Source organism: Typopeltis vanoorti, chromosome 12, assembly GCF_054136105.1.
Source record: "Typopeltis vanoorti isolate ZY-2024b chromosome 12, IOZ_Tvanoo_1.0, whole genome shotgun sequence".
Lineage (NCBI taxonomy): Eukaryota > Metazoa > Arthropoda > Arachnida > Uropygi > Thelyphonidae > Typopeltis > Typopeltis vanoorti.
This window is the reverse complement of record NC_143560.1, coordinates 97,722,251-97,735,639: the sequence shown is the minus strand read 5'-3', so window position 1 is coordinate 97,735,639 and position 13,389 is coordinate 97,722,251. Positions and strand designations below refer to the sequence as shown.

Sequence of the window (13,389 nt, the reverse complement as noted above, 5' to 3'; positions counted from 1 at the left end):
TTACACAGAGCCCTTAGTTCTCTCACTATTTGTCATATATTGAAATATTTCACTTGTATTAATTTTATAAAACCCCTTTAATATCTTAAATGGTTCTATCACGTCCCCTCTTTTACACCTATCAACAAAACTCTGTAACCCACAAACCTTCAACCTATTCTCATAGTGAGTATTCCACAGACCTGTCACCATCTTGGTCACTAGTCTCTGAATCCTCTCAACCATCTCCTGGTCCCCAAGACAACTAAGTGACCAAATCTTGGTGCAGTCCATATAAAGATGGATAATAACTTTCTTATCTTTACTTGTTGGTGTATTCTTTTTCCTGCAATCCTGTATGATACACCATATGCAATGTTTTCAACCCAAAGTGCGTAACCTTACATTTTGCAACATTACATTGACAATCATTATCCTTTTTCCCACAATGCCAATTTATTTAAGTCATTCTGCAGGATATCTACATCACCTTTATCAACTATCGCTCTCCCCCAGTTTTGCATCATCAGCAAACAACTGAATATCCCCCTTAAATCTTTTCCTATATAATTGATATATAATTAATAGTGGCTCTAGTTACAGAACCCTGAGGTACTCTACTAGTCACCATCATTCTTCTAGATTCCATCCTTCTGCTGTCACTTTATTATAAAATGTGAATAAGTTACTAAGACAGGACCTACCCTTTACAAAACTATGCTGCCCACTATAGAGTATTGCATCCCTATCCATCCACTGTTGTATTTTACCTTTCACTAACTTTTCCAAATACTTTAACAACCACTCCCGATACATTAATTGGTCTGTAGTTTGCTACTTCTGTCTTGGAGCCACATTTATGCAGTGGTACTATCTTACCCACTTCCCACTCACTTGAACCCTATTAGAGCTGAGACTTGGATTGAACAACTTCTTCAGAGGCAATGCCAATTCTCTTGCACATTCACATAGTACATGGGCTGATATGCCATACAGTCCCACTGCTGTGTTCACATTCCTATTTTTTAATATGCTGAATACCTCCTGTTCATCTACTTCAATGTTCATCTCTGTAACATCTTACTTACTTACTGTCTTCTTCCGTCGGGGATGGGCTGAGTCTTTCATGTTTCCACAACAACCTCCAGGAGTCTCGGTTTCTTGTATGGCTGGTGAGCTGTCTCTATGTTTGTAATCCAGAGTTGACCTTTATTGTTGTTATCCATTTAGTTCTTGGTCTTCCTTTTATTCTTGCATACAGAACAAGGTTGAGTAATCTTTTTGATGGCATTCTCTCTACATGTCTGTACCAATGAAGTTGTCTTCTTTTGATCTTTTTGATTAATGAGTCTGTATATTTTAGGTCTTGTCTTACAGTTTCATTTGTTTTCTTTTCTATCCATTTTGTTTTATTTATTTTTCGGAGACATTTCATCTTGAAAGCCTCCAGTTTTCGTATCTGTCTTCTTGAGTGTCGAAGTTTCTGAAGCATATAGCATAGTGGATATTATAATTGCATTATATAATTTGATTTTTAGAGTTTGGAGATTTTATTATTTTTCCAGATTTTACCTAGCTTATTAAATGATGACCATGCAGTCGATATTCTATGTTAAATAGTGGTCATGGTATCTAGGTGTTACATCAGCAAGTGTAAAATGACCACCTGGATGATACATCTTTGCAAAATGATCATTTAGCAACTCAAGTATATCTTTGGTTTGCTATTTCATTTCATCTTATGCAGTGAGAGTCTGCCTAACTTAGTAGGTGGAAGTCCCAACCCACCTGGCCAACGTGGGATGAATTGGGGGACAAAACTTCACAGATATGTGGAAAGGGCCTCTGCAATCCTACTACTTTTTTCTTGCAGTGACTTAACTCCAAAATGCTAATATGGTTGTGCCTTATAATACGTCTCATGCTGCATCGGTTGTTGTGCAGAATAATCAGAACCACGTTCTGGGTGTTTAGGCAGGGGGTCCTGTTGGAGAAGTATATTACAGTCTCTAACAAAAGTCAGTGATATTGTGAATGATGAACACAGAATGTATAGGATTAATCTTAGAAGGGAATTTTACATCATAACATAATGTTCGGGGTCTACAGATGGGTACTCTTGAGATTGTCTGTAAAGAGTTGGATAGGTATAAAATTGACATCCTGGGAATTTGGAATGGACAACGTCACTTCAAAAGACAGGATGGTAAGGTAAACTAGTTGTTTACTCAGGAGGTGACACAAAGCATCAAAGGGAAGCTGTGATACTGAAGACAGTTCAAGCAAGAATCCTTCTTGATTATATAACCCCATTAATGATAGGATACTTTCTATTAAACTTAAGGCTCATCCTATCGACGTATCAATTGTGGTAGTTTATGCACCCCACACAGATAGGCCTGATGAAGAGAGTGAGGAATTCTATGAAAACTTAGAGACTGTTTTGGATCACCTACCAAGGAGAGACATACTTTACATCTTAGGGGACTTAAATGCAAAAGTGGGAAAGAGTACGAGAGTTAGACCTGAGTGTGGCATTTATGGTCTGGGTGAACGTAATACCCATGGTGAAAGATTGTTGGAATTTGCCCATGCTAAGAGATTAGTTATTATCAATACCTGCTTCCAGAATCACCCACAATGGACCTATACTTGGATATCTAACATTGATAGGTTAAGGCACCATATTGATTACATCCTGGCTCTCCAGCAGTGGAAGACAAGCATCTCTGATGTGCATATCTGTCCTGAAGCAGATTGTAGTATAGACCATCAGCTAGTAAGATTCTCAAAACTTCCAAGTCAGGCACATCCCACTAGAATGGATGTTAGAGTAATTCCTAGTGATCCACACAAGAAACATCAACTCAGTTGGGTGATGATTTTTTTGGAGACCAATATGGAGAACTTACCAGAAATGCTTTGGGAAGAAGTCAAGGTGATAATACAGGATACAGCCATGAAGTATCTCAGCCCAATAAGACCAAGAGACCCATGGATTCATATCAAAAGAAGGTGGTTGGAAAAACAAAGAGACACAGAGAGTGAAGAATATAAGAGATTACATAGAAGTTAGAAGAGCCATCAAGCAGGACAAGAAAAAGTTTTATACTAATAAATGCGAAGAGAGAGAGTTCCACATGAGGAGGCAGAATTATAAAAGGTTGTTTTATTTAGTTCATGACATAAAGCACAAGTTTAAGCCCAAAGGAATGTCATCAAAGATAGGAATGGAGCATAACTACCAGAAGAATTGGAAATCAAAAAAAAGATAGAATACTGTGAGGAACTGTACAACAGAGTGGATAAAGAAAATTTGGAGGAGCCCTCTCACCAGGATAATTGCAATTTGGAACCTCCTCCACTTAGGCATGAAGCTGAAAGAGCAGTTAAACAGCTTAACAGCAATAAGGCCCCAGGTACAGATGAAATCCCAGCAGAGTTAATTAAGGCCACAGGAATGAAAGAATCATGGCCTAGGACAGTGGTCGATATCGATCCCCAGGGATCGATATAACATTGTTAGGGGGCCGATTCGGGCTCAGGGGTCGATAGAAAAATATAAGACATCATTGTACGGGTAATATTTAATTCAGTAAACTTGGATTACCTTCATTCTGAATGACAATGCAATTAAGAGTGAATCGTGAGAACAGTGACATGAATAGGACCTGTAAGATGGAGCAAGATCATGAAAATAGTTACGGAGGCCAATCATGTAGGCCAAAATGACGTATTTACCAATAAACGGATGTCAGTGGTTTCGGCCTGGCGGGAGAGGGATTGCAACATGTGTGTGGTTGCTTATTTACTTATACTTACACGTATTAGATCCCAGTTCTCATTTTTGCGCATCGACATACAAGTGAGCGTTAATGTTCTAAAATTCATCAATATACATATTATAATTCAATCATTATTCATTCACGAACTAAACTTTTCTATGTTGAAGAGTTGAGCAGGGCTGGTACATCCTATATATACCTATAGGAAGATTGTATTATTGTTATTTTGTTATCTAAATGAAATTTTATATTTCATATATATTATTTATCTCTCCTATCAAATATGTAATGTTAAGAATGACGTCAAAAACTTATCCGTTTGACATTAAGCCAATATAATAATATATACTATATTACACATACAAGAAACGCTGTAACTATAAAATAAACAATCTAAAAACTCACATAAGCATCTTTTCTGCTTGTCCTATTATAATTAAGTAATAGTAAAATAGAGGGGGTAGATAAAAAGTAAGAAATTCTTGAAGGGGTCAACGGTCAAAGAAGTTTGGCAACCCCTGGCCTAGAGACTGGAAGAAGTCAGTTTCATACCACTATGTAAAAAGGGAGATATGAAGGATTGCAAGAACTATAGAACCATTAGTTTTAATCTCTCATGCAAACAAGATTTTATTGAAGGTCATGCTAAATAGAATTGAGGCCAAAGTTGAGGGAGAGATGCCCAAGGAACAAGCAGATTTTAAGAAAGGTAAGGACACCAGAGATCAGATCCTTTGCCTTAGATAGATCAGAGAAAACTATAAAGAATTTAGATTGCCTCTAGTAATGTGTTTTTTCTTAGACTACTCTAAAGCTTTTGACTGTGTTCAGAACTGTGGGAAGTAATGAAAAGAATGGGTTTTCCTCGACACACTATCAGGTTGATAGCCAATAGGGAGCAAGATGTCATGGTAAGAACAAGTGTTGGATTAATTGATTGGCTTCAGGTTGGAAAAGAAGTTAGGCAAGGATATTTATTTTCCCCTCACTTGTTTGGTATATATGCTGAGGACAACACGTCTGAAGCATTGGATGAGCTCAAGACAGGAATTAGAATAGGTAGTAGATTGATCGGTAATCTGATGTATGCTGATAGTACCATACTCCTCTAATGACAAGGAAAAACTAGGCCATATTTTTGATAAAGTTAACAAGATCAGTAATAACAGAGGAAGGACTTCAACTCAATCCATCCAAGACAAAAATTATGGTTCTCAAAAGAAATACAAACAGGGAAGCTCTTGAGAAACAAGTGTACCATAATGGAGAAAGAACTGAGGAAGTCAGCAAGTTTGAGTACCTGGATCCATTATTAATGTGAAGAATTACTGCTCAAAAGACATCAGAAGAAGATTAGGAATGGCTAAACAACATGTAGAGACTTGTCTAAATTCTGGAAGGATGGATCTATCTCCATGGGAACAAAGTTGAGGATATCATATATTGAAAGGCATACAAATGAATGGGTGTTAGAAAAGATCAGTAGAACTTTAAGGCTCCTTAAGGATATTGACAGAAGAAAGTTAAAATATTTTGGACACATTGAAAGGATGGAAGGAGGCCTTCTCAGAACAGTAATAGAAGGCAAAGTTACTGGGAAAAGATGAAGGGTCAGACTATCAATGAGATGGTTGGTGTGTGTGAAGTGACTGATCTTCAGAGAGAGAGAGAGGAAGCCTCCAGAAAAGCATACAACAGGACTACATGGCGAGGAATGGTGTGTGGCACATCACTGAGCATCAGAGTGACCATACGGTATCTGTGGATGTCCAGTAAACAGATGATGATCAATTATGGTAATATAGACTGGAATGAAGAGATGGCACTGAGTTTTTAAGGGATAACTACCTTAAGCAGTATGTAACAGAGGCTACATTTATTGGAGGGTCTGGGATTTGATTATCTCATAAGAAGATATTGATGTCACATCTTCTTCCAGTTGGTGAAATTGACCATGAAGTGATCACCTGGGTGGTGCTAGCCATATCAGCACCTCTGAGAAAGAAGTCTGTGTGGAACTTTACTGAATTGCATGGGAAGGAAATCAATGCTGCTTGATCTCTACTCAGAAAATATCTGGCAGAGGCAATGACAGTGTATTCCTCAGGAGATTAAATAAAGTAGGTGTAAAATGGATGACTGAAGAGGTGAAGCATGCAAACTGGAAGAAAAGGGCATTGTGGAGGTGGCACAAGATGAGTGAAGGTAATTAGGTTACACGAGGAGTACAAAGAGCAAGCAAGGAAGTTGACTCACTTAGCAAGGGTAGCAAAAGTGTAGTATGAGTAGCAGTTAGCAAATGATGCTAAATGAAATCCTAGTCTTTTTTTGATAAATGACCAGTAGAAAGAACGATTATGGGAGGATGATGTTTGTCAGTGATAATAGGAGAATGATAAACAGTGAGGAGGATATAGTAGAGGTGTTACATAGGAAGTTCATTAAAGTATTCCATCCCTGTGATTTTAACATAATACAGAACTTGAGAGCAACCACTGATGGTGAGTGAGCAGGTGGTATATGAGGAATTGAGTAAACTCAATGTCAACAAGGCCATGGAATTAATGGTATATCACTGCATGTCTTGAGAGAATGTTCCAGAGAGTTAACAACAGCTTTAATGTGCATTTTTAAATAGTCATAGATTATCCCAGGTCCCAAAGGAATGGAAAGATAGCAAAATTGTTCTGCTTCATAAAGGAGGAGATAAGATTAAGGCTTCGAATTATATGCCAATCTGCTCGTCAGGAATTGTGGTCAAGGTGTTAGAGAAGCTAGTGACAACAAAGATTCAGAACTTAGACAACATGGATTGGCTAGAGGAAGATCGTGTTTTAGCAATCTGCTCACTTAAAACAAGGTGACGAATAGATAGGACCAAAGGGATGCATATATGGTAGTATATTTAGATTTTGCAAAGCTTTCAATAGTTATCACATGACAAACTAGTAGTTAAACAGGAATAGTGCATTGGATTTTAGATTTACTCTCTGATAGATATCAACAGATTGTGTATGAGGGAGAGATATCCAAGAAGAGGAAAATCTCTAGTGGCATGCCCCAGAGTTTTGTTTTGGGGCCATTGTTGTTTAAGTTGTAAATGACACTGGAAAGGGCTTAAATAGTGATCTACAGTTGTTTGCAGATGATGCAAAGTTGGGGAAAGTTATGAGAAGTAGAGCAGATGTTGTAGCTTTGCAAGAGGACCTAAATAGAGTGTCTGAATGGGCAAGTGTGTGTGTGTGTGTGGGGATTCAGTTTAATGCTACAAAGTGTAAGGTTTTAAAATTTTGGAAGCAGAGATGGGATGCAGAGGATAGGATTGGTGGGGATATTTTGGAGGAAAGGAAGGATTTGGGAGTTGTGGTGGATAGGGACATGAACTTTCGTGGACATTTTGTTAAAATTGTTAAGATGGCACAGCAGATTACAGGAATAATGCAGAGAACACCGATGTTTAGAAGTAAGGATGCTTTGATTCTATTGTAGAAGACTTTGATCAGGCCTCATATGACTTACTATGCACATATTTGGTTGTCAGGTTTTCAAAAGGATGATGAGTTGCTGGAGAGGATTCAGAGACAGTTGATCTCTGATTATTTTCAAATGGATGATGAGATGCTGGAGAGGATTCAAAGATGGTTGATCTCTGATTATTTTCAAAAGGATGATGAGATGCTGGAGAGGATCCAGAGATGATTGATAGAATGCAAATTACAGAGCCTAATGGATAGAAGGAAGAGGGGAAACATGATCAAGATGCATAAATTTTTAATGCATAAAAAGATGAGCATGGATGATATTTTTTATAGAATATCTGGAGAATGAGGATGAGAAGTAGATGTTTTTTTGTAGAAGTAGATGACATGGAGAGTGGTGGGTGATTAGAATGTACTGCCTGAGACTGTGGCGAGTTCAGAAGCAGTGAATGCATTTAAGTCGAGGTATGATGAAATGTGCATGCAAGAGTGGGACCTCACATAATGAGTCTTTTGACTCCATAGAAGTCTGTTTGATAATAATAATAAAACTGCTACTGGTCTGTCCCCTAGCCAAGGACAAAAAATATACAATTTTTTTTTATGCAAACCTGTAGTACTAATGTACTACAGGCTTGCAAACTTTTGTGTGTGTGAAACAAAGAATACTTTGTTGTGCTAATGTTACTGACAGACTTTTTTTTTATATGAAAATTCTAGTAAAAAATATAATACTATTCTGCACCATTAAACTTCACATTTAAAATCAGCATAAGTTCCATATAGAGACTCTTTGGTGACTAATTATTTTATTAGTACCTCTTATTAACAGTTTAAACCTCTACTAGTTTCAGTACTCTATAGTACATTTTATGTGGAATTTGATGTGTAGAATAAACAGGCCGACATGATATGCAGGTGAGAACACATCAAGGATGTGAATAAAGAAATCAGGACTAGCAACAGACAAAAAAAAAAAAAAAAAATCAAGTACTCTCATTGGATAGTCATTGGATACAGAAATGGCTTACTTGAATTCATTTTCTTTGGTAGAGCATTTAAAGAAGCAGTGGAAACATTCAATGACTGTTCAATGAGAGTGCTTGATTTCTTTTTTTTTTTTTTTGTCAGTTGCTAGTCCTGATTTTTTTTCTTTACCTCCTTGATGCATTTAATGTCTCACAAGATGCAAGATCACAAGATGTGATCCTGCATCAGGTTTGGGTCATCTTTCATCCATGAAGGCAGATCTGACACTTCTCATTGCTTCACTTGCCTTCATAACAAAACATGAATTGCACCTGCATGGACTAATAGTTATTAGGTTGTTTTGGTTTTTTTTCAAATATTCTGTATTGGTAGTGGCTTAACTCTTAATTTTTTTTTTTTTTTTATTTCACTCTCCTGATGAAGTGCACTATAATGCATATGAACCTAGTAGAGATGTCATTAATAGCTTTAATGGAATACGTGCACCAGACATGTTTAAATAATTTTCCCATGTGTAAACTGTGAAAGTTACTTAAATAAGAAGTTTTGAATAAATTCTATATAATTTTTGTTAGATGAAGTGTAAGCCATGAAAGTTATTCAAATAAGTAGAGATTTAAACTCAATAAACTAACTTGTCAACAAAGTCGCCACATGGAATTTATAACTGACTTGACTTATACATTTCTCATCCACAGAAGCATTAGGCTCCAAGGTCAAAGTTATGACAGCTGCTTGCTTGTGTGCCCTGAACATTTCAGTTTGAAGTCCTCAAGTAGGAGTGAAAGATTTTTAAATAAAAAGACAAAAGGGCAGGGTCCATATAAACCTCTTGAGGGCCTCATTTAATGTTTGTTGCAAGGAAGTAGCTAATAAATAGATCACAGTATATTTGTGGATCCACAAACAAGTGATAATAACAGGCTCAGGAGATAATGGACAAAAGTAAGTTCAGCAGCTGTAATGCAAATGTGAAGATGATGTGAAGAACTACTGTGACAATGACAAGAACACTGACTAATATGGAAGATAAAGTTTGTTTGTCTGTACCTCCTTAGAAGCTAAGTATCAGTACTAAGAATACTTCTCAATGAAGTAGTCTTCGTTAAGAAGATAAGATTATCCATACAAACTCAGCATAAGCATGTTCAGTAACACAGTGGAGAGAACATATTTCTTAACTAGAATATGTGTGTATTATTAAACTACTGCCTGAGAGAGTAACAAATGTACTAAATGTGGTTAAATTTAGAGAGAGTTATGATAAGAACTATGGGATGATAATTAGGTGAAACCCCCTCAGTAAAATGGGTGTTTGATGCTAAGATGGCAGGAATGAGACCAAGAGGAAGACCAAGGTATAGTCTGACTGAATCAATCTACCAAGGTATAGGTGGATTGATTCAGTCAGAAGTAGCGTAGAAGCACAAAATATTAGCTATGACAATATTGGAGTGCTCACGAGTAGCAGATTGATTTGGAGAAAAATTGTTGATAAGAGATTAATAATGATGCAAATTTAATCATGTAGTGCTGTCACAGAAACTTAACACCCCCTTGGTAAGTACAAATCAGGAAATCAATAATGATCGCCTCAGCAGATTACAACTCCATTAAATTTTCAAAATGTTTTGTCATCAATAGAATATGGGTGAGTGGTAATTATAAAGGTCTGCAATGTGACTGAAGAAACTAGATTAACTCAATGGATCTTGTTATTTCTTTTGCCAGATTTGTTTTGTTCTTGTTTGTTGTTGCAAAGCAGGTGTATCTGCTGTATGAAGTTAACATTTCCCAATCGCATAGTTCCTTTTAGAATAAATGGAGAAAAATCAAATTGTTCTTAAATTTTTCAATAACAATAAATGTAAACAGGAAGAAATGTAAATTTCCTGTAAACAGAAAGCAGTTTTGGTAAGCTCTCAGAGTTCATGCAAAGATTACTTTTTGATAAAAGAATATTTTGGACAAACAGATGAAACATCGTGTAATACTAATCAGCTTAACATACTACTTGATAATGGACTTGATTATTTAATACAAAAATGCCTCAAACATGTTTCATTTATGATAAGTTAACGTTTGAAACCAAGTCAGTTATAAATAAATCAGGCTGTGTGCTACTTACGGCTCTGCTTCAATCGATTTCAGCTTGGCAACATAATTTGAAGGTATGTAGCCTTCTTGTTTAGTCGCCTTTGATCGAGCATACCACCAATCTCCTTGGGTATCATTGAGAATTTCTAAATGTTCACCTTTTTTGAAACTTAAATCTTCATCCGTCCGTGCATCATAGTCATATAACGCAACAAATATTTTAGCACTGGAACCCGAAGAACTGTCAGAATCAGATGGTACTGGTGGAAGGCTAGGACCGCATTTAATGTCATTAGGATAACGAGGACCTGTGGGTGGCTGATTCGGTCCGGGGGGTGGGATCGTAGATGGCCCGCTATCACCTGGCTCTCTATCTACTGGAGGTTGCCCAGGAGTTTCGCCTTTCTTCACATTTTTGTTTGCCGAACGACTAAAGCAGTTACCCATCGCATTAACTTCCACGCCTCATTCACCCTAAAAACAGGTCAGTCAATATTTGGCTTACACCACACGTCGCCATTAAATAAACATCTAGTAGCCAAACGCACTAAACAAAAAATGCATCCCAAACCGACATATTCCCACGTAGAAGTGATGGTGATGGGTTTAATCTTCTCCATAACACATCCAGACACTCTGTAATCAAGATATGCGATAAAACAAATAGTTCTTAATAGATGTAAATAATCGTATATAAAATAGTTCAATTATTTTAGAAAGCACAAGACACTATAAAACAATTGCAATAACAATTACCTTATAATGTCACAATTATAAATAAAAGATAACTAATGAAAAGTATTTAAAAAAATTTGTATGCCGTATTGCTGCGCCCTCACGTTTTTTATTTTATATATATTATATATAAAATAAAAAAAAAAAATATATATATATATATATATAAAAGAAATAAAAAAATCAAAACGATATTTATGAATTTCAAATGATCAAGCAATACATTCTAGAAACAAGCTAGCATTAAAATAAATAAATAAAGTAATACAAAAGTCAGTGTAATTCGTCATATTTGACTAGAATTCGCTGATTTTTTTATTTTTTTTTTTTTACTATGAAGTGTGCGCAAATGCTCTCCGGAACCGTTGCACGAAATACGTTTAAGTAATTTAATAATCAACCCTCATGAAAAGCCCCTTGCTGACCACACAATTGCATAATTTCTAGAAATTCTAGCAGGATTTAGAAAACAGTGGTTTTTCAGGTCTGCAGGTTGTGCAGAACGAATAATGTAGAGTTTGTGGAGCTATAGCCTGAGTCTGATGAACGGAAAGATTTGCCCAATGCTGATGGCTGTATTTAAATGCATTCGGAATTAGGTATCTAGAGAGAACATTATTAATTAAGAGTGCGGAAGTGCAAAGTCAGGAAAACTAAAGCAATTAGGGCTGATGCAAACGAGTATGTATAAAGGAGCATATGAAGCGAATGACTGTGTGAATGACCGACAAATGCAGAATCTCGCCTCTCAGGCAACAATATAGAATGAGGTAGTCAAGTCAGAATATAAAGGTGGATGGGGAATAAGGATATGTTACAGTTTCTAGGTACTAATGCTAGAAGCATCAGGAATAAGAGAAAAAGAGTTTTTGGCATTAGTTAGTGCAACATCACCAAAAGTTATATAGGCAATAGTGAGACTTCGTTAACAGCATATAACATAGTTACAGGGATGGGATGGGATGGATTTAGTATTTTCAGCAAAGATAAAGTAGATAGGATAGGGGTGGGATATTGCTGATGATAGCCGATGAGTTGCAGCTAACAAGAATAGGAGTTAATCGGGCAGGTTGCAGTTACTTAGGATCAATCCGATGTGAGATCGAGGTCATACATACATACATCTTCAAGGCCCACCTTTCCTAATCAGGTTGTGGAGGCAATAGCTGCAAGGGGAACTTCCAATGGTCATGATCCTCCACCACCAAGCTCAGATGTTCTGGTGGGATTCCCAAACGTGTCCACCCAAGGTTTTGGATATAATCTATCCAGCGAGTCCTTCGCCTCCCACCCTCTGGCTTGGCAAAGAGGGCCTGCTGAGGGAGCCTCTCTTGTGGCATTCTGACCAGATGCCCGTACCAACGTAACTGTAATCTCTCAACACGGAGAAGCAGAGGTTGAGTATTGAGGGTTCCCGAATTGCAGAGCTTCTGACCCTGTCGAGTCTTGTCAGTCCCGCAACCCCTCGAAGGAACCTCATTTCAGCCACTTGGATTCATGTCCGCATTCTTTCGGCCATTACCCAGCTCTCATGACCATAGGTGAGAATGGGGACGTAAACTGCATTGAAGACAGCCAGCTTTGCCTTCTGGCTTAACTCTTGCTTCAAACTACCGAACGGCCAAGCTCCCACAATATTGCGCTTGCTGAGCCAATTCGAGTGTCTAGCTCTACGTCCCACTTTCCATCACTCAAGAATATGGACCCAAGGTATTTAAACTTCTGATGTGAGATCAAGGCCAACAGGACAAAATATAAAATTACTTGCCGTTGTTGGGGAGGATCACCATGTAGAAGATATACATCAGCAGATTAGTACAATAAATGCAAGTCAAGTAATTATTATGGAGGACCTCAACTTCAGAGACATATAAAGACATATTCAGAGACAGGAAAGATCACATAGCAGGAAAGAAAAGGAAATTATACTTACTAAGAGATAATTACTTGAAGCAGAATTGCTACATTTGCTGCAATTGGGAAAAGTGATCATATGGGCTTGACTCGGGAGGTAGCAAACCATTTGAAATTCTAGTTAAGAAAGGGTATATATAAAACGCTTGAGGGGACCTCATCCCTACTACCAAGCGCATCCCTCGGGTGGCGGATGAGGGAAGCCCCAGCGGGCAGCTCCAAATAACGAATAAGGAGCCGTGGTCCAAAGGCGCACTTTAGAACCGTTGTCAAGAGAAGTGCTGTAGACCACCATAAAGATGCCAGCAAGTAGAAGAAAAAAAGGCCCCCAGTCCTGTGCGGCTTTTTTGCAATCCCACCAAGGTCGTTGTGAGAAATCTGTAAGAGCATGGGGTGCTATGAATCGCTCA

General features: G+C 37.5%; 1 protein-coding gene across 2 annotated transcripts in view; it reads right to left on the bottom strand.

Annotated features, from left to right (window-relative positions):
- Positions 1-10,898, bottom strand: part of LOC150101042 (tyrosine-protein kinase Src42A-like) — a 156,507-nt gene extending 145,609 nt beyond the window's left edge. For both annotated transcript variants that reach the window (XM_090401646.1, XM_090401645.1), the window contains exon 1: positions 10,362-10,898. In XM_090401646.1, the coding sequence (XP_090257772.1) occupies positions 10,362-10,777 (416 nt within the window). In that variant the 5' untranslated portion in view covers positions 10,778-10,898. The remainder of the gene's footprint in view (positions 1-10,361) is intronic.
- Positions 10,899-13,389: the final 2,491 nt, after the last annotated feature.